Source organism: Watersipora subatra, chromosome 3 (assembly GCF_963576615.1).
Source record: "Watersipora subatra chromosome 3, tzWatSuba1.1, whole genome shotgun sequence".
Taxonomy (NCBI): domain Eukaryota; kingdom Metazoa; phylum Bryozoa; class Gymnolaemata; order Cheilostomatida; family Watersiporidae; genus Watersipora; species Watersipora subatra.
In genome coordinates, this window is record NC_088710.1 from 51,199,452 (window position 1) to 51,224,826 (window position 25,375).

At 34.9% G+C, this 25,375-nt stretch overlaps 1 protein-coding gene across 1 annotated transcript in view; it reads left to right on the top strand.

The window, feature by feature from the left end:
* The first annotated feature begins 1,667 nt into the window (after positions 1 to 1,667).
* The window catches only part of LOC137392132 (lissencephaly-1 homolog), a 31,432-nt gene continuing 7,724 nt past the window's right edge, over positions 1,668 to 25,375 (top strand). The window contains exons 1-7 of the mRNA XM_068078763.1: positions 1,668 to 1,720; positions 2,048 to 2,126; positions 4,446 to 4,520; positions 7,469 to 7,675; positions 7,885 to 7,981; positions 9,724 to 9,898; positions 12,178 to 12,274. Of these exons, the coding sequence (XP_067934864.1) occupies positions 1,689 to 1,720; positions 2,048 to 2,126; positions 4,446 to 4,520; positions 7,469 to 7,675; positions 7,885 to 7,981; positions 9,724 to 9,898; positions 12,178 to 12,274 (762 nt within the window). The 5' untranslated portion in view covers positions 1,668 to 1,688. The remainder of the gene's footprint in view (positions 1,721 to 2,047; positions 2,127 to 4,445; positions 4,521 to 7,468; positions 7,676 to 7,884; positions 7,982 to 9,723; positions 9,899 to 12,177; positions 12,275 to 25,375) is intronic.

The following is a 25,375-nucleotide window of genomic DNA, read 5'->3' on the forward strand; positions in this document are numbered from 1 at the left end:
AAATTGTTGTGCTCGATGCGTATTTTTAGGTCGTTTGTATTTGTTAAACTTACAGCTTAACTAAAGCATTAATCATTTTAGTCGTTTGTTTGTTTGTTTTTTTGTTTGTTTGTTTGTTACCAAGTGAGCTTTGTAGGTAGTTGTTGTTTTTGCATGTTATTTATAGCATATATTGCAAGATACTCTGTTACAAAAATCTTAATAATGGCACTGCTAAATCACTATACTTCTCTTTTTACTTTAGTGCGCGCTTGACTAGAATAAGCAGTGTGCCTCACTAATTTAATTTTTGAACCAGCTTGTAATAAGTATTTTGTTTCAATATGGTTAACTTTTGATATATATTTGAGCATCAGTTTGTGGTTGATCTTCACGATCGGAGTTTAGATACCAGTAAATAGTAGGAAGTTAGCTCCGTGATACCGATGTAGTTGTGACTGTATTTGGCTTTTTACTCATGTCATGCATCGGCACATGGTGCAACTAGGGAATTGTGAAGCATTTACAGTACTCTGAAACAACGTCTCTTCGCTTGAAAACTACCCATTTTACTCCAGTTTTGTATTTTTAATATAATACCACATAACGTTGTAAGTGAGCAGATATAATAGCATTAAAACTTTATTAAAATGTTTTAGAATAATGCAGATTTATGTTTATTGTAAAGTTATATTCTAAGCTGCAGAAAGTAATTGCTTATGCATAAATCAGATATATATTATACTGGCTTTAGTTGTTTTTATTGGTAAGATATGATTACAACCTCCTTCAAAGTCTATTATTGTATTAAAATTGACATGCACATAGAATCAATGAAAAGGTTAGAATGCCCAGACCTGCCTTAAGTGGCTCAGTAATTTCTAAGTTAATTTTTAAATAATTGTGCAGTTGAACTAAAGATTAAGTTAGAGGGATTTATTACAAAATATATAGTACTGTCAGGTCATAGAAATTCCACCACCACTTTTCAGTATTTATTGTTATCACTCTACAATTACCATGCATACTATGAACAAATTTTATACAATAATTACTATGAACCAATTTTATACGAAAGTTCTTTTTTCATTCGTTATAAGAAATAAGGTTTGTTTGAGTACCCCAAAAAACCAAGTTGTTTTTGTGTATTTCGTCATTTGTGGCATTGTGTTTGTTTCTTGATGCAGTTTTATGTGGTGTGTCTTCTAATGGGTTTGCTAGAAAATCTTTACCAATTATATACCAAATTTAAGTTGGAGATACATTTACCTTTACTTTTTGATTGAAGCTGCTGTATCACCTGACCAGTTTAATTTTTGTTGCAAAATTTTGCCAGTATTAGATAGAAACTCTCTACACAATTTAGTTTCATACTCATTCTCACTAAAAGCTAGCTATTTGCTATTTGGAAATTTTTGAACTTTCAGTTAATGCTGGCAAAAATTGTAGTTCTTTCTTCTCATAGTTTTTCCACGAGGAGTTATTATTTGAATATCTGTACCAGTAGATATAAATTGTTTTGTTATTCCACATTGTTTTTGCTTCACTCAAATACATTAGACGGACAAATAAAGGAAAGCAAATAATGGCTCGTACAATTATTTGGTTTGCTATAGAGAGCAGGTTTTTCGGTTTGCGCCCCAGACCATGGAATCACATACTAACATTAACCTTTATGACATAATTGTAGCCATGAATTGATTGCTGTCATGGTTCTCTCACACAAGCAGCGCGAGGAATTGTAAGTTACATTTTTTATCAAATAACAGTGTTGATTTTGATTTAGTTGTAATAGCCAAGGCAGGCACTAACATTGCTTTTATGTACACTAATGTGATTTTTGGCAGTTCATTCTGACATATTGTTTACTTTCACATCATCATTCTTTGCTGATAGACAAGGAGGCAAATATGTGTTAGTTTTCTGTTGGCTTGGTAACTGGATTCGCCAGTGGCTATATAAGGTTCTTAGCCTGCATCTTATTGCTTTAGGCGGCAAAATAGCTTGCTGACCCCTGCCTTCACAGAGTGTCAAGGTGATGCTGCTATTGTTTGTACTGTAATTACAGGGATAAAGCGGTGGGTGACTATTTAAAATCCAATGGATATCACAAAGCCTATGCCGAGTTTCATAAAGAGGCTGAACTGGTATGTAGATTTTAATTTATAACCCAAACAGTTTGGCTGTTCGGTTGTTAGAACAAACTGCTCGTAAAAGTTTCTGACGAAGTCAATGACACTAGTACTATTGTGTTAACCGGCATTTATTTATGGTTGCCTAAAATTCAGAGAAATTTTTGATACTGTAGCAATGACTTACCTATTGCTAGTTACACAGGTGTAATGTCAGCATATACCTTTCCAAAATTACATGACTACATTATGACAACGCTCGCACTGACTTCTGAAGTATTTCCATGTGCGCTTGCTCTGAAATTTCAATTGTGCTGATATTTTCTTTGCGACCAAATCGAACCGCTACTTTTCATACTTGTGCTGACTGTGTATCCCTAGTGAGGCAGCTGTTAAAGTTAATTTGCAATGATTTTTTTAAAGTTTTTACTTGGTATAAAAAGAATTATCTCAATGGTAATTTTATTGCCTTCAGTAATTTAAAAGATGCTTTGAACCGACCTCGACATGCCATGCTCGGACACATTAAGTTACAGTTACATAGATCCATCCCTTTCAAATATTGTGCTATATTTAATACCGAATGTGCGCTATATTTGAACAATAGTCAACCGATTGAAGCAATAACAATGTTATTTTGCATCAGCTTTTCAATTTGTAAATTGATTAAAATGCATAATTTTATGTACTAAAATTTCATAGAAATTTAGCTTTTGATTGTAATTGTATTTTATTGAGTTTGTTTCATTTTAATCTTTTCATTTTTATTATTGCTGTGATTATTCTAAGCAAGTTGATGATGGCATGACCAATGTATACTCTAACCTTCACTCGATGTCTGTTTTTTTACTTTGCCATAAACAGATTCAGTGTATTTGTTAACTTCTCAAATGTAACAGTGTTCAGAACACCCACTGAACCCACAAAAATCTTGAAATGTATTTTCTTGTTAGCTTGTTCAAATTTGTAGCTAGACCAAACCTTGCAAATGGCTTGCTTTGCAAACAGTGCAAGCATTATGGGTTTTTAGATGGATCTTAACTTGTTCACACAACCGAGGGCATACATCGTTGTGTGCCCTCCTCCGTTACAATCTTGCGCCGTTCTTTCTTACTATCCTGTGCCCTTCTCTGTTACAATCCTGCGCCATTCTCTCTTACTATCCTGTGCCCTTCTCTTTTACTATTCTGCTGTCTCTGTCACATCTCTATTTACAAAGTTTAAGTAATACATCCAAATATTGCACATACTTATGATGTCAGATCATCTTAGCTACACGTATGCATGCATTCCCTGAGTCTTGCTTCCTCTTATTTCACATAACATAAATATTCCTACCAACATACGCAAAGGGTTTATATTTTAGTATTCCTCAAATGATAGAGGTTGCTAATGTTCGCTACGATTTATATGACTGCTCTCTTAGCAATTGTAGAGACGACTGTAGAGATATATAATTGTGCTGTGGTGCAACTTGCATCAAAAATAGGGTTCATTTCATTACGAGGAAGTATTTTTATGTATACATTCAATTGTGTGATGCGTTAAATAGTACTGGCAGCTTGATTGGAATGCCTAACAAATTAGCTAAAATACATGCCCCATCATTCAAATTATAAAATATGACAAATCACAAACAAGACTGCCACGTGTGTGAAGGCTTGTTGAGTAAGGGTTCTCTGTATTTGCGTTTATCAATGGTGAGGTAGGAAGCGGGGTTTCTCCTTTGCTCTTAGAAGCCGTTTTGCTCAAGCGCTTACATTAGCTAATGGACATCAGTGCAGATAAGATACATCATGATTGCAAACATTGTCTAGCGTTGTGTTTTAACATAAGCTGACTTACGGCATGTTATCTTGAGTGATTTATCTTACAAATCATGTTCCACAAAAGTCATTAAAGGTACATGTAGATATTCAGAACATATACAGTGTAGTTACAGTCAATATGACACTTATTAAAGCCTTTGCTGGTGGAGCACAACTAGCTAATTTTGCTACAATCATTCTCTCCGCTTGTAACTGCGTTTGCATTAATGCTTTAATACTCTCCTAGGGATGCAGACATGAACAGCGTTTGGTCAAGTTTGTTTGCAGCGTTCTATTGATTTTAGCTCATTTATCAGATGAACTTAGAGCAGTGACTCACATAGTTCCATTGCTATTTCTAACACGAATATAACTACAGGAATAGAAGTTACTGCGACCTTTTGTTATGTTGGCTTGTGTATCGCAATACCCCAACAATATGCCTGTGTACTGGTTTTCTATGTGAATAGAATATTTCTCTTACTCTTGTTATGCTTTCTCACGTGTTCAAACACTTTCTTTGCAGCCTGATAAAATAGAGGATAAATTTACCGGCCTTTTAGAGAAAAAATGGACATCTGTGATAAGACTTCAGAAGAAGGTACGTGTTCCCTGCATGTGTGACGCGTTCATGGGTCGTAGGTGGCTATACAGTGCACCCTCGAGATACGATGTTAATTCGTTCCAGGGTTGGCATCGTATGGTGAAAAATTCGTATGTCGGGGTATAGAGACCATTGTAATTATACAATGCAAACACCCCCTGGTGAAAATCGTCAATTTTTTTATAAAAATGTGTACATATTGACAATTAGCAACAAAATAGTATGTTAACTTTAGTAATTATAGTTACCTACAGTAACTGTATTGTATTTAGTGTATTTAAATGGTTATGATCTGCAATAAAACGCAAAATTATAATGTGTGTACCAAATGTAGTACGTAATTTAAGGAGTTCTTGCCTTCAAAAGGGACGCATAACATAATCTTTGAATTCACTTCAAGTTTAGCTTGCTATGCCTACACTTAAACCTAAGTTTTAGTATGTATTTTGAACTATTTTACTGAATTTCAACTTTTTATCACGAAATATTATCTTTCAGCAGTTCCTATCTTCACTTTCACTATAAACTTTAGCCTATCTGGTTGAAACCTTTTTCAACCTAATTCAGTAAGGCCGAGCGATGCAGTTATAGAAAGCGGCCTCTCGCACACTTGACCATTTAATGGCTACCGAAAAGAAAAATAAAATTGTTTTCTATACTGGACGTACATACCTTTGGAATAACGTGGCTTTAGCTGGTACATGTAGCGGGTAAAGCAGAGAGGAGGCAAAAATGTATCAATGCTAATTATGGTGTTGTACACTTTAAAATAAATTTAAAACGTAATGAATTGGAATTTTTAGCAGGCTAAAAGAAGTTGTCCATTTCTGTCCAATTTTTCTACGAACAAATTGATGGTGCAATGCAGAAAATTGCTAGCTAGCGCTTGTAAAAGGATCCAGAGAATGTGGTACAGTAGTTTGTCTTGTATGAAATTTGCACAAGAATCAATGTAACCATACATACAAAGTTTGTACGTATTTATACCCTATGGGGGGACAGGGCTTTAGCAAGTTTTAAAAAGTAATGTGGATGCGTCAACTATCTTGAGTAGCTAGTTATATGAGTTACATGCATACATACGATGAATTATATTCACGTAGAAGATAACAAGCCCACATGCGAAGACATGGTTAAACAAGAAAATATAACATAAAATCAAAGGGAAACAAAATTAATAAAATATGAAAAACATGCCACACAAGAGATAAATAATATATATTATACATGCATTGTTTTAATGTACCAGTCCATATCAGTAAATTAAACACTTGAAATATTTCTGCAAATGTGGGATTTTCTGTATCTTCCACATCCTCGCCTTTACTAAATGGTTGCTCCTTTTGAATGCTGATCGCGTGCATGACCTAGCTCATTCAAATCTTCAGTCGGAAGCTCTTTCTTGTGCTTGCTTAATGAAGTTTTTGTTTTAATAATAGTTGCAAATACTGATTGGTTGCGATCATATTCCTTGACAATGTTAATAATACGGGTCCCTTCTTCTTATTTACGACATCCAACTTTGTTGACATAGAAATCATTTTTCCTTCGCTTTGTAACGTTTGTATCGGTCTCAGATTCCATAGATAACAAATTAAATGTAGCTAGTTGTAGTTATATACGTATGCTGACTTAAAAGTTTATAGTAAAAGCTATAATAACGCTACAAATGAATATTTGCTTTCGCTTGTGTAATTTACACGAAACTTTCCACGTGAACATGAGAGAAGTCGATCCTCGTGTCTCTTCTAAACATTCTAAGAATGTTTTCGGCAAACTATATTTCGGTGTCATTTTTATTTCGACGTGTGTTATGAGCACACCGACGGCCAAATTTTAACTCGGGCGAAACTTTTCTCAAATTCGTATGGTGAAATAAAATTTGTATAGCGAGGTGAAGATATCACAATGTTTGACTTCGTAAGGTGAAAAAATCGTATATCAGGGTAATCGTATCTCGAGGGTGCACTGTATTTGCCTTGGCACTTTGAGCTTAGGTATACCTTTTGCAACTATTGGCCTATATATTCTTGAAAATGCCTTTGCAGCTTTTTGCTGGATCTATAGTATGATAGGATACCATGCATTTATATCATGTGTAAATTGTTATTATTATATATTTGCATTCTTAATGGTATCTTATTTTTTTAATTCATAATTTGAAGTTAATCGTTGTTTTACGTGAACATACAACCAATTTCATTGAAATGCATGTTAATCTGATATCATTATAATTTTTCTTCGTTGGTGTCGTCGAGGCTTACATCGAGCCTTACATGTACCGTTACAGCGATGAGAAGGAATTCATTGCTAAACAAACTTTTGATACTGGTTTTCAGTGTTCACCTGCTGCCGGCAATTCTTGGCTTTCACTTTGAAAGTCGTTTGTGAGGTTGTGTTTGGACATCTGCATTATGACTTTATCAAGTTTATAACCCGTAGTTACAATCTACTTGTTCACTTAATTTTCGTTCCGTCGAAACATCTGTTATTTCAACAAAAGCAAAACGTTGCACTGAGAAGTTACTGCTGTCTTTATGCACATGCACAGTAGATAGCTTATAGGGTTGCTGAATGTAATAAGTAGACACATATCAACACGACACTGTAGTGAGTAGACACATATCAGCATGACACTGTAGTGAGTAGACACATCAACATGACGCTGTAGTGAGTAGACATATCAACATGACGCTGTGGTGAATAGACACATATCAGAATGACACTGTAGTGAGTAGACACATGTCACTGTAGTGAGTAGACACATGTCAACATGACACTGTAGTGAGTAGACACACATCAACATGACACTAGTGAGTAGACACATGTCAACATCACACTGTAGTGGGTAGACACATATCAACATGGCTATATAGCCAGTAGACTTTCCCCACTTCCCCTAACTACATAGAAATACTATGTTCAGAAGCTCATCTACTGGTTAGGTTATGGACTTGGAGTCAAAGCTAGCAGATGCTGAGAAGGAGTTTCATTCAGGAGGCCCAACAAGGGACAAGAGAGATCCAAGTGAATGGATTCCGAGACCTCCTGAGAGGTTCTCCCTAACCGGTCATCGTAGTCCTGTGGTAAATGTCATCTTCCATCCTGTATTCAGCGTGTGTGCCAGCGTCAGTGAGGACGCCTCTATAAAGGTTGGTACTTGTGTCTTTCTCTGTCTTTAAATAAATATGTCCTCTTTCTTATCACATTTGCTTTCATAAAAATTCGCCATTAGCAAGGAGATCTGTGCTGTTTGATTAACAAAGATTTTTGTTGATGGTCTCACTGTAAAGTTTGTTGGTCAGACATAGCGAAGTGATTAAAAGATTTGCTATTTGTTCAACTCTCTTGTATCTCACAGCTATGGGACTATGAAACGGGTGACTATGAGAGAACATTGAAGGGTCATACTGATTCGGTACAAGATGTAGCCTTTGATCACACTGGTAAACTGATGGGTAAGTCTATTAAAATATTTTACATATCTTTTTATCTTGTGTAAGGTCAATGTTTTTAACGGGGTGCCCTGCTTGCCTTGCAGTTGTACCTTCATCCCTGTCTATAAGTACACCACTGTAGCCTTTTCAAAACACTTGAATATTGATACTATGGTACTTTACATTCCTGATATTATGTAATTGTCTAACATATATCAAAGTAATATATTGTTTTAGTTATCAATGTTTCTTTTTTCATATGGTGTCAGCGTTTTGTTTGTCTGATAAAAAATTGATATTTGGATTCTTCAATATTCACACTCACAGATTGCTCATTATTTTCTGACATTAGCATAAGGCAATTGCTATTAATTCTTTCTTTCAAGAACATGGTAAATACTTGAAAGTTTTCTCAAGTTTTGCACCTTTTTACTTCCACAGTATGTATAAGAGATTTCTTGATATTTTAACCATACGAAAATACAATTGGCAATTGATTAAAATATTTCCCAGTAACCAGCTTAACAGCATAACAGAGTTTTAGTTCTAATGACTAGTAAATCAGAAAACACTAAAAATTCAGTGCATTAACTTGCTAGTAAGTTTTTTTATATACTTTTGTTTTTTAAAATCACGCACAATTACCGTAAAAACTATTTGAATGCCATGGCACTCTATTTTTCGACCCTTCTCCTATAGTGGAATTTTATTAGAGGTGACGTTCACATAGAGGGTGGCGCTGTATTGTCTATCTGGTTCATCAGAATTTTGGATGGAAAATTTTTTCGGCTAGTTTGTCAGAGTTTTGGGATAGTAAATTTAACTTTTTTACGAATGAAGCAATGTTATTATTGCTTATATTTTGCACTCTCCTTCAGGCGGAGCGACATTAATGTCGTCGGCCTCCGCATTTTTGCTAAACCGTTTTTCATATGCATCGAAGTGTCAGACGGAGTTGAACAAAGAACAACTTTCAGTAAAAAAATATTGTCTGGATACCGCTATTGATTATATTTATGGTGTCGCTTTCATAATTTTAAAGAAGAAACTGTAAAGCTTTGAAGTTAAAAAACGAACATAACATTTTCAAGTTTTGAAAGGTTTTTAACGTTTTAAAGTTAAAATATGCCATAACAATGGTTGCTATTATGTCGAATGGTGTTCTTGAAGAGTATTCTCGTCGCTCATTGAAGCGCTTTAAAGTTTTCAGGTAAAATTGTAAACCACGTTATGGACAAATCTGAAGACAATGGAATCAGATTTAGACCTTAGCGGCTTCGAATCAGAGTGTAGTTCTGATAATTGTGACGATCGATTTTTCAGGTACACTGTCACTAAAACCATGACAACCACTACGGCAACAACAACATAATTTATTGTTATTGATGCGATCAAGTCATTATTAGCATCGTTTTGTGGACACTTTTTTACTGATCACTTTCTATTTTGGGTTCGTAAAGATCAATGAATGTCAAAGTGGTGGTCAAATAGAGGTGGTGTTCAATTAAAGAGTTGCGCTGTATTTTTTAATCTGTCTCCTATAGTGACGTTCTATTAGAGGTGACGTTTAAATAAAGGTGACATTCAAATAGAGGTTTTACGGTAGCTGTATCTAAGAAATACTAAATCTTTGTGGTCAACTCCATACTTGCCCATGACTGTATTGTGGTTCTACTGTACTCTCTTGCATTATTGCCTGTTCATCTCCCATCAGCCTTTTGTCTGTCTATTCATTTAGTCATCTGTTTATCTGATTCTTGCAGCATCCTGTTCGTCAGACCTTAGTGTGAAGCTGTGGGACTTCACGACCTATGAGTGCACGAAGACCCTCCAAGGTCATGACCACAACGTCTCTTCTGTCCAGTTCTCTCCAAATGGCGATTTTATATTCTCAGCTTCTAGAGACAAGTCCATTAAGATGTGGGATGTTGCCTCAGGGTGTGTATTGTTCCTGCTTTATATATAGCAGCCAATACACATGTCTTAATTTGAGTTTATACCCAGATCTAAACAGTTTTGATTTTGTTCAAACCTGAACATCACCTAGCCATAGCAAACCTGTGGTCAAGTGTGCTCATCTTAAATGTAGAAGGAATTGTTTCATGTCATTTAATTTGTACTAATGCTGTGGAGACAATTGCATGCATTCCACAATTTATACAAATTGGTAGTAAAAAACCTTTAGCAACAGGAAGAAAAGGCCATGTTATGAACATTAATTCACGTGAACAATTTATTTGCAAAATTTTTGTTTGCAAATTCTACAAGTTTTACAATTTGATAAAAGCAGCTAGGTTTATAAGTAATAAATATATAATAAACAACTTGTAATACAATTAGGTCGGGTGAAATATCATGCTGTCAAATTGTTGTAATATCTGTTTTTCAGATGTGCTCTACAGAACCGCGTGGAAATAGCGAACTAATTTCAATCAAGGGAGACAAATCCCCAAACAATTTTCTATGAAAAATAACATTACAGGCTTATGTTGTTAATAGTTCACGTTGCACAGATATCTCTAGTGTAATCATAATATTTAGTGTGTTCATGAATTATCAAAAACATTTTAACTGGAAATAACTTTAGTCCGAATAAAACTTTCTAGTTACATGTAATTCGTTTCTAATTCAACTCTTGTCTCTTTGAGAAGCTCAGTGTCATGTTATTGATTGTCGCGTGTCAATGATTTCATTTTAGATTTGATACCAGCTTGGTTAACATTAATTTTGGTAGCAGCGAAAGCTATGTAGACGGCTACTAGCTGCTATCTCTGACAATCATCTTACACAGCAGTATCTTGAACAACATTTATTTATGCAGTGACATAGACTCCTCGGCTGACCGCCATGCAACTATGAAAAGAGTGTTCGTTGTGTGTTAGAGACCCAATGTCATTATATTCTAAGAGGTTCCAATCATCCCATAGTTGTTTAGATCGCAGTCTTTTCATCTTTTGTCTTTCTTAAAATTGTTCAAATTGGTACGGGCCCATCTCAGAAAATCTTTTTTTTAAAATTAAAGTACAAAGGTATTTGCTAAGTTGGCCCCATATAATTTCTATGGCTGGATCAAAACTTATTATTGACTGTAAAACAGGGAAGGAATTGTACAAAAATGTTATCATTTTGTGTAACTCCAAAAAACTATTTATTGGTGAGATGAACAATTGCTGTTTAGCCTGTCCTTATAGACATGTTACTTCTATGTTAGTGGAATCATTTCCTCCTGTGACCGGCTAATATGATATAATTTTCTAGAGGAAAACTCACTGTTGCTGAAACTCTTTACCACTGAAAACATCTCAGTATACAGCTGTATTATTAAGCTTTAGCACCTCTTTAAAATATGGCTAAAGTAAACATGGATGTAATACCTTGCTAGAAAAGTTCTAATGCGTCTTATTTGCACTTGTACTCTGTCTTTAAGTACTGTGCACCCCTGCCATACTTCATCAATTTGTTCCGGTGTTGGCTTTGTAAGGCGAAAATGTCGTATAGAGAGGTATAGAAACTTGTAGTAGTTATCTATTGCAACCACCCCTGGTAAAAGACATCAACATGTTATATAAGTACTGTACATATAAAAAATTAATAACAAAATAGTATATCAACCTTAGTAACTGTGGTTACCTACAATAACTTCAGTGTATTTAGTGGTTATGCTCTGCAATAAAATGTTGTTACTATTTACAGTATGTGCCATATGGAGCTCTTACCTTCGAGACAGACATATAACACAAACTTCTAATTTAACTTAAATGAATTTAGCTTACTAAACACTCACATAAAGCTGAGCTTTAGTATGTATTTTACTAAACTTTAATTTTGTCATCGTATTAATCTTTATTACCCATTTCTGGTTTCCTTGTCACTATAACTTATAACGAATAATGCTGAGCTGAGAGAGAGCGAGTGAGCATCTCATATTTTGATGACGTTGTGGGAGGGGTTTCAGCAAATAGCATATTTGCCTCTTCGTTATTCCGATGTATTCAGCGCACTGACCGCCAAATTTTGATTTTAAGAGACATTTTTGTTGATTTCATATGGCGATAAAAAGCGGTATGTAGGGGAGGAAAAAACATTGGTTTCGCATTGTACGGCGAAAAAGCCATAAAACAGGGACGTCGTAACCTGGGGGTGCACTGTAACTACTGTTTGTAAAATTTGTCATAGTTTTTTACACTTGTTTTTATACTACGTATCTTACCCTGCAGATATTGTACGAAGACATTTCTAGGACACAGGGAGTGGGTGAGAGCTGTTCGAGTCAATCAAGATGGTTCTCTCATAGCCAGTTGCTCTAATGACCAGGTTAGTTTTGTTTCAGAATCAAAAATCTAAAGCTAGCTTTTTTGTTAATATCTCTCTTCTCTCACATACCACCATTCTCTAGAACATTCTATTGAATGTTTCTGTTCCCTCACAAATCTTTCCATAAATGCATATGCTTTCTTAAGCAGACAATAAGTTTGCAGAGATATCTCTAGTCTTCAACCTCATTTCATTCTCACAGCTATTTTGCTCCATCCATGACCAAACTTATTGATGGCTGTATATTTGACTGAATGGATATTTGGCTTGGAGGATTTTTAAAGGGTTGAAATTTGGCGTAGAGGACTTCTAGCCGAGTGGACAGTTAACCGAAAAGTGTAGTAACAATAACTTTATTTGACAAAAATGTGCTTAACCCTTTCGATGCCGTAGACACGTAAATGCATTTTCTATGGTCAAGTGCCGTAGACGCATAATTGCGACTTTCCCAGCAATTGCGTAGTAACTTCATTTTATTATTCGTTGACAACATAACCCGCGGTCTTAAGGACTTTCACGATATTGACAACGTTGTCCGAAGATATCTCTATAAAATTAGCCTAAAATAATGAAGCAATTTTAAACTTTTGTTTGAGAACTACTAACCTAAAAACGAACAATTTTTGTCTAAGTTTTGCTAAGTACCGCGCGAGTCAGAAAACAGGTAATTACTTATGTTGATGACGTTATAGCCAATTCAGATTTAGATTTTCGTGATTATACAGATAATCAAAGTAACAGCAGTGAGTCTGATAGTGGTGAAAATAATAGTTTTGTAAGAGTAAGGAACTTTGTGGAGGATCGTCTTAGCTTCGTAGCGATCGCTTCACATAGCTTTATCATCGCCGCACAAAGTATAGATACATTGAATTTTTTGCATAGCAGTGTTAGTTAAAAGGTTGGCAAAATAAAATATGTTACTAAAAATGTTCTAGATAGAGTTTGAAATTGAAAAAATATTGTATACATATCATGAAAAAATACCAGCAATTTTCGGTAAAATGGCTGGCACTAGGCCGATAGCTAAATTTGTACATGGATGGCACGGAAAGGGTTCAAAAATCTTTTAATGAAAGAAAATCAAAAGACTTGAAGATTGTATACAATAATTTTACTGTAGTTAAACTTTGTTTGAAAATATCTTGTATCTATTATATATACAACTTCATGAAATTCTAGTTTGGCGTAATAAATCGTCAGATGTGTCAACAAAACAGAATATGTATCTGCGCAGTTATTAGTTTTACTTTGCGGATTAGACATTGCAGTCGGGAAAAACTAAATAGTAATTGTGACAATAGTAATTGTTGTAATAGTAATTACAACTGATTGTAAAATTACTGCAGTCATGGTCTATAAAGCCAGTGAAGTTGATCAAAAAAAATGAGAAAAGTTCTCGATGCCAACCAATAATATTTCAGTTAGCGTACAGCCCACAAAATTAAGAGTTTTTTCTTTCTGCGTGGCCAAAGGGGTGAGTTTGGAAAAATCTTAGAACGGATTAGGCAATTTACATGTATGTTACTGTTCCATAACATAAAATCCCTATAATTGTTATTATTTATTTATTATTTATATTGTATGAGCGTCTACTGTATTATGGAAAAAAATCACTTAAAAAGAGAACAATATTTAAAGATTGTGAACAGTTTCCTTCAGAATATTGCTTTTTTATACTGCTTCTAATTCTCAATAACAGACCCATAGAGCATCTCTATTGGTAACTTCAAGTCCAATTGCTCTTTTCTTGCCTTAATGACCGAACAGCAAACAAAAACCCGTTTAGTTTTCATTTTCTGTTCGAATTCTCTAAACCAGCCTATACTAGTTGTAGCTGAACCATTTATTTTTAAAATATGTTTGAATTTTGAGTGAGATTGGAATCTAAAGGTAGTAATTTTAACCCTTTGAACCCTGGCCGTTTTTGACAATGCGTGTTTGTAACCCCTGGGCAATTTGTGTCTGTAACCCTGGGTAATGCGTGTCTGTAACCCTGGGCAATGCGTGTCTGTAACCCTGGGCAATGCGTGTCTGTAACCCTGGGCAATGCGTGTCTGTAACCCTGGGCAATGTGTGTCTGTAACCCTGGGCAATGCGTGTCTGTAACCCTGGGTAATGCGTGTCTGTAACCCTGGGCAATGCGTGTCAGTAACCCTGGGCAATGCGTGTCTGTAACCCTGGGCAATTTGTCCAACAATCCGAAGTTTTAAAACTTTAATTAAATATATCTAAATGTGCTCATATTACAATGATATTTGATAAAACACTAGTAAAAAAGTTGGGCAACCCACAGCAAATGTCATCAAACAGAAAAAAAACTACTTTCTGTTTTGTACAGTACTTCACCATTATTCAGGCTAAAACTAAAAAAATTCAAACTAAAAAAATTCAAAAATTTTTTTATAAAATTCGTAAATACATTTACAGTAGTATCATATCTATCAAGCACATGTTCATCATCATTTCATGACTCAAAATATGCTATAAAAATATAATGAATATAATAAAACTCTTTATTTGCATCATAATCATTTATTATTTACCAACGAATGAGCCGCATCGATTTTTTTGCGATGTCATGCTAATAAAGATTTGGGTCGCAATCACAGAAACCATGGTTAAGTCGCAAATCACGAAGTTGAGTTATCCGACTTTGAAGTTGCACAAACTGAATTTATAATATTGGTAACAATTTTTGTAACACATGCATCTGGACCAATCAAAGAATGATCTTTCTGAATCTGAAGTCAGTTTAGCCAATAGAACCCTCGGAAAAAACCCCTTAAAACTGTTGCTATGCTAAACAGTAAGTACTGAAAAATGGCATCCGATAAAAGTATTCGTTTTTTTTTGTCGATTTTAAAGATGACTCTTGCCATTTTGGACACTTATAATGAGTACTTTGGTATTCTAACTGATGTAAAAAGCAGTGAAAGTAAAGGGAATGACGATGACGAATCCTAACGATTCTTATAAGATTGTTACAATATTTACTTATAAGAATAATCATTCGCATTTACAAGATCGAAGTATATAGTGACCGATGGTGTGCAATATGTTACTGTTATTATTTTTCTAAAGATTTTGTTGATGATACTACGGCTGTGCCAAATATCACGGTACTACCAAGCTGTTTTTAATATCTGGAAAATTAGGTAATACATTTTCTTATATACAGCTATTTCCATGACAAGCTAAAATCTGTTTAGATTTTTAAATTCAGCATAATTTTTTCGATATAAATACAGAAATCTAGATAAATATTACAACTTCTTGATTGATATTGGTTGCTATGATGTTTTGAAATGTAAACAAAGTTGTGCATTGGTTTTCGTTTCTCAAACTTTAACACCAGTTTTCTCAGAACTATGTTTTCGCACTAATGGTTAGCCTGTCTTGACAAGCTGTTGTTTTTGCGTAGTTGTCCCCTCGTCGAGCGGCGAGCAACAACAGCTTGTCACAAGACGTACTGCACCTGATGCATCAGCTGCACTTATAAGGAGTTGTTCTCTTCCGTCCACGCGGCTCGGCTGCGATGTTATTCCAGTCGCTCCATTGGTAATCATAACGGATTTCATGCAAAAATTTATGTAGAAAAATTAAGATAAGAACGTTTAACTGGCGACCCCTCTCTGCAGCAAACTTTATTAGAATTTGAGAACTTAGGCAACAACAGCGACTAAACATGTCGTTATTTGTGCGCTCAGTCAGTTTTATTTCTATTTTTGTATCAGTCAGTTTTATTTGCTCTTATGGATTTTATTTTGAGTTTATTATATTCTTAAGTTTTACTAAAGTTTATCACAGAAACTGGTTTTTGGTTAAACGTTGTAATCTTGTTTTTTTTTCTACATAAATTTTTGCGTGAAATCCGTTATGATTACCAATGGAGCGACCGACATAACATCGCGGCCAAGCCGCGTAGACGGAAGAGAACAACTCCCTATAAGTGCAGCTGATGCATCAGGAGCAGTACGTCTTGTGACAAGCTGTTGTTGCTCGTCGCTCGACGAGGGGACAACTACGCAAAACAACAGCTTGTCAAGACAGGCTAACTAATGGTAAATGTGCATTCAGTTTATTGACCATAAAATCTGCTGAAATTAAGCTAAAATCAAATTTTTTTTTCGTGCAAAATAACTGAGAATTTTATCCTTCTGCTAGTGTAGATAACTCCAAATCTTACAATCCCGACTTAACCATGGTTTCTGTGATCATGACCCATTTGTTATTATAACAGAGGAAGTAGATAAATATCTTTGAAAACAGTAAAAATGGATGTAAGAATTCCCGGGCTTTTGTTTTATGCAAAGATTAAACAGATTGGCGTGCGTTGTTGCTTAGAAACAGTGATTGTAAACAGAGTTGTGCCAAGGCCGGTTTTCCGGCAAGCACTCACTCTAACTACTGTTGATCAACTTGTAAATAGACATCAAGCACTAAGGCTACAGTTTCATTACTCAATATAGTAACTTGCGCCATGTAATCAACTAGATTGGAATGTTGTTAAAATTCTTACAGTATAGCTTTAGATTTGTCCAAATTTGGATTAGTGATTGTGTTTTCACCCATTTTGTTATCTGAGATTTCTTACCATACTCTACAGTTTACCAGTTTTTCATTACTAGTTTATTTTCTTTGTTGTCTCATCTTGTATGAGTTGTCAAGAGCTGACAATTACTAGGTAAGCTCATAAAATGTTGGGCTGTCGGCTTGATAGAACCTGATAGTGTATAACAACCTTGCAATGATTCTATTTGCCAATGATAGCAGTTTCCGTTTTACATGGAGGTAAAATGCTTAGCATGTTTTGAAAGGCAAATATCTTTAGATTATATTTACACGTTTCTCTATTATTTCGGTTTAAGTAATACGGTGTTCTGTAGTCTTCAGATCTTCTCAATTAGAGTAATCAACTTGAAATCCAATAATAGTAGTTTTAGCAGCTGTCGCTGTCATAAATTGATTAATCATAGTTTAATCATTGTGGCAGCTGCCTATTGAGGCACTTCTCTCAACTGCAATAGCTATTGGCATGCTATGTGCAGCTATGTGCATATCAGCCTTTCAAGAATTGGATTGAGAATTATAAAAAGGGACATTGCTGCAGGTTGTTGTAGAACTATGTGGACGATCTGATCATTTAGTTTGCAGTAAGAGCTAATATGATAGGCCTGTAGTATGATCCAGTAGTTCTGCTGGATATGAAAGCTGTAGTGATATAATCGGCGTTATTAAAAACCTCAACATCCATGTTTGGAGCGTTGTACAGCTCGAGTTGTTATCAAAACCTGGTCAGAAACTTGTCGATTTTCTCGTAAATGTTTAAGAGGGCAACTTTAGAGCTTGTTAGATTTAGGGTGTCATTGCATGATTGCCTTATAATCCATCACAAACACTTACAGTACTAATGGACTATAGTTGAACGATATAAAGATGTTTCAGATATAAAAAATCATTTGCTAAACAAATTTTATGTGTCAAGTTTGTGTCAAGTGTCATTTTAGTATGTGTCAGCACAGCTCTGATTACACTTCATAAATCTATCTATCAGACAGGATTTCGGCACAAGTGGCAACAGGGCTATGATGTTCTGCAAATCATGTTTTGCATTATTTTCAACAATATTATTTTATTATATAATTTTTACAAGCCAAAAAATTTTTCATTTTGCCATAGAGTTTTTATTAAAGCACATCAATTACATAAGTACTGTTTCAGCTTATTCAGGTTCTTCAATATCTTGGCTTTCAAATGAGCCATTGTTTGACATGGTGAGACAGACATTGGTTGGTGTTTATAGGATTTCCCCAGAGCTCTATTGCAGAAATGTTCAATGGTATAGGCTCGGGAATTGTGACATCACAATTTTCATATTCGGTGTTGCGTGCTCTTACCGCTTATTTTATTGTTTAACATTGGAAGGGCTTATAGGAAAGGAATTAACAACATGCATGCCGGTAGTTAGCCTTATGATGTGTGATGAGTGTTAAATATTCTCGTGCACCATATTTCCCATCTAGATTGTCCTCCAAAAATCAACATAACCATTCCATTAAGCAGTGCGTTGTTGTTTATATCAGTGCTCAGGGCATTTTGAGTAGGCAGCACACCCTTCATTCTTCCATTCTGCCCAAATCTTGCTAAACAGTTTAGATGTTAACTGACAATGCAAATTATTATTGCTTTAGCAGTAGCAATTAACATTGCAGATCACAATTTGAATAATATTTTTGTGTAATATTGACCAAGTACCAGATTTTATCACCATTTACAAGTCATGAAAATGGGCAGAAATATTTGCGATCTTTGCAAAGTATCGACTGAAGACGGCTTAGACGCTATAATTATATTAAAATCGCTTATCTTCAAATGTTATCCGTTCGAGTTCCTTATTCATAAAAGCAGAGCACGCATTAAAAGGTTTTAAACAAATGACTTCCGATAATGGCTAATTTTTATGAAAAACTTTAAATTTCCTATTTGTGTAGAGGAAGAATTTTTTGCCAGTTCACTCACTTCACAAGATGTACGGGTGTATATATAAATGTGGTATTTGTGGAATATGATTCTACCTTGTGTTATAACTTATAATTGTCCGCCATGTTTGGTAACCATAGCTACTGAGTTTAGCGGTGGAGGTGAAGTGCATAAGAACGGCAGCCAACAGAATGCTTTTGTCTTGTATTCATGAATTGACTAATTGTCAGTGTCGACTTGTTAATTCATGTCTATGTTTCGCCTACAAATTAACTTCATGTCCCAGCTTGTAGCATTGTGGGTGTTTTTGTCTCCAAGCTGATTTTGTGTTCTAACATCGAAGTCATCGCTGAAAACGAAATATTGTGATTACATGCTATAAATAAATGGTATTTTAAAATGATGTCAGTTAACCTTAACGGTAACCACTTTATAATTGTTTTACGGTTTATAATACAGATACTGTATTAGCACGATTTTATGCAGCTGTTTTATATATCGGTAAAGTTTTAACAATTAGGCAAGTACTTTATTTGGAGAGTATTTAATTGCAACCCATAAAAAATTTAGTTTCATGAAAAAATGCATTAAACGGAAACTAGTTTTTTGTTACGTTTATTTAGCTTTTAGGTTGACTAATATTACTCTCTGTTATTTTACGGCTGCTGAACACCAACATTGAACCATTAGACTTCTCAACTGTTGCGCTCCCTTTTTTAGTTAACTCTATTCTGTATGTAATTCGTTGAGTTGAGTGAATATAGGTTTGGACTAACTAGACAGTGACTAACATCAATAGGAATAATCTTCAAATTTGCCTTTAAATGATTAAATTTTCAAGAATCTACATCGATATTGCTATATATGCTTGCTGACTAACATATCAACATGGCTAGTGTCAATATATAGTCGAGTTTTAATTTTATAAACCATGTAAACATTCATTCTAGGATGGCTAGTTCATGCTAGAGAGCAATGTCGGTTATCCACAAGAGTTACCCTCTCTTACCCTCATTCTTTCGCTTCTACATTAGTGTTGGGCCGGTAAGGAGTTATCCGCTTTTACCGACACCGAGTGATTATCGGTATCTAGAAAACCAATCATTTCCGGTGACAGCTAGTTATCGGCGGCCTGTTGGATATGATCGGTATTTATCCGTGAAAGCCTATCGGTAATTGGTTATCCGGAAAGACTTTTGTATTTGACAGGCTACAGCATTACCAGCGACGTGTGCGCGAGAGAATCTCCTGCGCACTGAGCAGCTTATGAAAGAGCTCATTTGACGTCTCGCCCACAATCGCTATGTAACGGAATGAGAAAGAAATGAGAAAAATAAAAACGAAAAATCGCGCGTCAATTGATGTTATGGTTAATAGCGAAAATGCATTTTTGAGGAGCACGCTAATCAAAAAGAGTCGCTCAGCGCACATTGGCAATCACAACTTTTTTCTCAGACATTCTAAAACACAATACATCCGAATTATACTATAACTCTTTCTTCAACGAACATTACTGCGCTTACCTATAGGTATCCAGTATTGTATTACGTTTTACATTGATAAAATGTAAAACGTAATATACGTTTTATATTTCATCAAATATAAAACGTATATTACGTTTTATATTTGATAACACCACTGTTTGATATTTGATACATTTGATATATTTATACGTTTTATATTTGATTTATTCTCCTACCTGCGCTATATAAAAATGGGCAGTAGGCAAGCTCAAGTTAAACACACACTGAAAACCATATACCAAATTACAATACCGAACTTTCTTAGTTGGCAAAGGATACTGAAGATGGTAAATACCGAGGATACTGACACCGGGAAAGCCGATAAAAAAGTGCAAGGATATCCTATCCGGCACTAAATTATATACCGGCCCAACACTAGTCTACACCAAGTGTGGTCAAACTGTTTGAAGTGAGAGAAACATTCAGAAAATCTTATTTTTCAAAAGACTGCATCTACATTTTGCTTTTTGTAGGCTTTTGAAAAGTACTAAAAGTCAAACAGTTATATATACAATGTATATAATTTTATTAAAAAAGCAAATAATTTTCATTAATTATTCTCTAAAAGTGAAAATCACCTGTAGTACGTACATTTAAAACCGAGAAACTTTTCAGTAATAGAAGTAGAATTATTTAATAGTCAATGGGAATGATACAGCAGACCACTGTCATTGACCAGTTTGCGTTAATCTGGTGTCTAGTTGCCTGCGCTAATTTTTGGTGCACATTTGTGTAGTAAAATCTGCCTCAAAATTTTCAAAAAAATGTCTAAGTACCTGTGATTCAATCTCCATGCTCTTGTTAAATTTACTGCACTCACAACTGGATCCATAATATGTTCGAATTTCAAAAAAGACTTGCAAAGGCTTTCTTCTTGTATGATGGGCAAATAGTGTTAACATAATTATTAATTATATGTGCACCTTACGCTTCTTTGACTCACCGATTTCAATTTAATTTAAATTTGATGATTGACACAGTCGCTTTTAAAACCAATTCTATCGATTACAAAAAGTGTTTTTGAATCTTTAAAGTTTGGCATAAATCTTACAGCAGCCTCCCTACTCCTGTCAGCTGGCGACATCTTTGACCTCCGTATGCTGTGGCCACACTCATTTGTTCCTACTGCATTTCTAATTAGTCTTATAAGTTCACTGCTCTCTATGAAGAGTTCTTAAGCTTCTCATGAATGTCGTGTATGGCGATCTGGTTGTTTTTCAGACAAGCATGCGAATAGAAATTATTATTTTGCTAGATAATGAGTATCTTCTTTTAATTTCTGGTTGTCTGATTGACTAACATATGTATCATTATTAAGCTTGTCAATATCTCAACTTGACAATAAACTCGGCAGCACAGGATAGACTCCACTACTTCAGTCTTCCTCACATCAACACAACTTACCATTTTCAAATTTAATGACTTTCTCATAGCCTTGTCCGTGTCATGTCCTATCTTACAATCTCATTGATTCGCAATCGCACAAGCTCATTCGACACGTTTTCAAGGGCCGATTTCTATAGAGACAAATTACCTAGTTTCGTCTAAAAAGTGCCTTTGTGCAAATTTTATTAACCATTCACAGTAGAGCTGGTTTCATATTTTTATTTGTCACAACATTATTATTATTACTATTAACACAGAAATCTAATCTTGTATGTATGAGTAGCTCCCCTTATTCTAGACCATAATAACAACTTTCTATTGACTGTGAAAGCATGTAGAATAGCGCAATCCCATTTGAACTGAATATCCTATTGAAGCTCCAAAATCCCACTCAATGAAGAAAAAACAGAAATGAAATAAATTAAATAGTTTTTATCACACTCGAAGAAGTAATGTTTTAAAGATAACTGAACAAACATAATTATTGCAGTGTATGGAGTCTGACAGAGTGTGTATATTTGTTAAAAATAGACAAACAAATAGGGTGTATGTAGTTTTAGTGTAAAGTTCCTGTTGTTGAGGAGAAGAAGCTTTCTGGCTTTGCGTATATTTAAGTCTTCATTACCAAGAGTTTCAATCAGTGTGTCATTAGAAACTAATGCTCTGTTAGCAGCCATTTTTATTTTTTGGTTGGTCAGTAGTACCCTCGGTATTTCGGCGATATTTCCAGAACTAATAGTCGAATCTTTGGATTCTGGAAATTTATGAATTTGATTAATGAAGAACTACCCAAAAGTGATGAGAATTTCATAATCCTTTGTAAATTGGAAGTGCAAAATATGGAGTGGAACTACGCGGTTGAGTTTACTCGGGCTCAGGATCAAATTGGGACACACCTTCCCGAAGTATCTCAGACTATGCTACAGTGTTAAAACGCTAGACATAATCTGATGAGCTGATGATAAGTTTACTGTGCGCTCAGTTCACATGAATTTCTGTCTGTTTTAGCTCAGTTCTCACATGTTATTAAAGATGTGATTGTGTCAAATTTTAGTTGATTTTAACAGAAAGTATTGATTTTTTTCCGTCAATTAATATGTTGTTTGTTGTGTGAGGCGATCTCATTGTCAAGATATTTGAAGATTAAAATCGACAACAATTGATCGACGTAAAATGCTCAGAAAAAAAGTGCTCAGACTTGCCCAAAATGATGTAACGCGTGATACAACCTGTCTCTATTTCTCGTATTCGCATCGGCTATTTGCGATAAAAGTCTAGTCCTACGCGGCTCTATTGGCATATATTTTATTTTGTATTTGCTCATGATTGCTAGAAAAAAATTTTCAATCTCGCTACAGATACATTATTATAAATGTTGCAAACACCTCAAATAAGGGAAATTAAAATTTTTTCATATTAGTTTCCTCTACATGCTAACCGACTACAATTCTGCCAGTCTATGGTAATTAGTTCATTGAGTCAACGTATTTCATCGCAGCATTTTTATCAGCGAAGTTCTCAGTTGCTACCCACACCGTAAACTAGTTACTAAATAAAATAAGCAAGCCGCATCTTTGAAAAGAATATGTTTGAATATATGGCGAAACTAACTGCTTCCCTAAAAAGGTCATGTATAGTCAACGTTATCTAGTCATTATTAATACCAATATGTAGAAAAAATTTACTGGTCACATTTGATTAGTTGATTCAAATATGAAACAAATGGTTTTATGAGTTGACTGAAATAGTGAATGCAAAACGTCAATTTCTTTGAAATCAATCAACCCACCGATTCTGGCAAAGGGTTAATAAAGCCATTCTTGCACCTGGTTGGCGGTTTGTGGACTCATCGGTTTTCACTTAGTAGCGCGCGGAGCATAAAAATTTTTGAGCTCAATATTTGGTCTGTTGGAATTGAGTCGAACTATGCAAAAAGTATGAGCTATGCAAAAGTATGTGTCAATACAGCTCTGATTACACTCCATAAATCTATCTATCAGGCCGGATTTCAGCACGAGTGGCAGCAGGGCTATGATGTTCTGCAAATCATGTTTTGCATTATCTTCAACAATATTATTTTATTATATAATTTTTACAAGCCAAAAAATTTTTCATTTTGCCAAAGAGTTTTTATTAAAGCACATCAATTACATAAGTACTGTTTCAGCTTATTCAGGCTCTTCAATATCTTGGCTTTCAAATGAGCCATTGTTTGACATGGTGAGACAGACATTGGTTGGTGTTTATAGGATTTCTCCAGAGCTCTACCGCAGAAATGTTGAATGGTATAGGCTCAGGAATTGTGATGTCACAATTTTCATATTCGGTGTTGTGTGCTCTTACCGCATATTTTTATCGCTTACTGCTTATATTTATCAACCACAATAATGACGCTAGTGGCAGGTGAAGGTAGGACAACTCCGGAGAACCAATGAAAATGACAAAGGAATCAGTGTCATTAGCTCTCCATGTACAGATTATTTTTGTACTAATTAACTCAGATTTCAAGCACCATACTATATTTTCTCGATGGTATTATGCACTAATCCTCTCTTTTTATTGTGATGTTGAGGGGCATGACTGAGACTAATTAATTTCAAGCATTGTGTGACCTCGCAAGAGTGGAATCTACATATAGTCCTAGGGCCACTGCAGCTCACAATTTTAATCGGTGTGATTTCATTACTAATCACATCATTCCATTCCACCCATCACATCATGGGTGGTTAACAACCAGATATGTTGTTAGTAGTCATTTCTGTTTTTGTTTAATTTTGTTGTAGAAGTCAATTGAATTAAATCAATCGTTGGGGTTGACTCACTGTACTCCGGGATTGTTCAAAATAGAGAAGCCCTACTGTAAATAACTTAATCTGCCTATAAGCTAGTATCATACACAAAGTGATTAATTGAACTGTCCAGTACACCTGTTTTCTATTTTCCATATACTGTAATTTATTCGATTATAATAAAAATATTTAAATTTTTATATTTTTTTCTTTTTGGTATTTAATTACTAATCAGTTATTAATCAAGTTATTAATCATTTCTGTATGGGACAGACAATGCCATCATATAAAACAATGTGATAATAATTACTATAAATGTTTAAAATGAATGAAAGGATGAAAAAAGTAAACTCTAACAATCACCCGAAATCTATTAACCCAGAACATGTGTTTGTATTGGTCGGGCGTTAGCACGATCCCCGGGCATTGTTGATTTTCTAGAATGCTAGTTTATTATTAGCGCTCTCTGGGTTTAAGAGCACTGATTTTCACAGAAAAGGGCAGCCTCAGTGGCAGCGAAAGGGATCGACGACCTAAGGCTAAATGATGTTTATGACATCACATTGTGGGAACATTTCATAGTTCTATTATTCTTTGTGTATTGAATATAGGCTCATTCGAAAGCCAAGACTCTGATGTACTGAAATATATGATAAAAGTACTTATGTAATTGATGTGCTTTAAAAACATCCATCCAAGTTGTGGCCGCTCACATTGTTTCAGCTCATATAATAGGACAAATTAATCTACTACAGCAAACTCAAACAAAACATCATGGTTTGTGCAGCACACATTCATGTCTTCTTTCCCATTTATGGCAGTTTCCAGACTGACACAGCTGCTTCGCTGGTGGTACCACATAAACATCCTGTAATCAATAAAATAAACTACGTAATAAATATGTCATTCATAGATATGTTGTT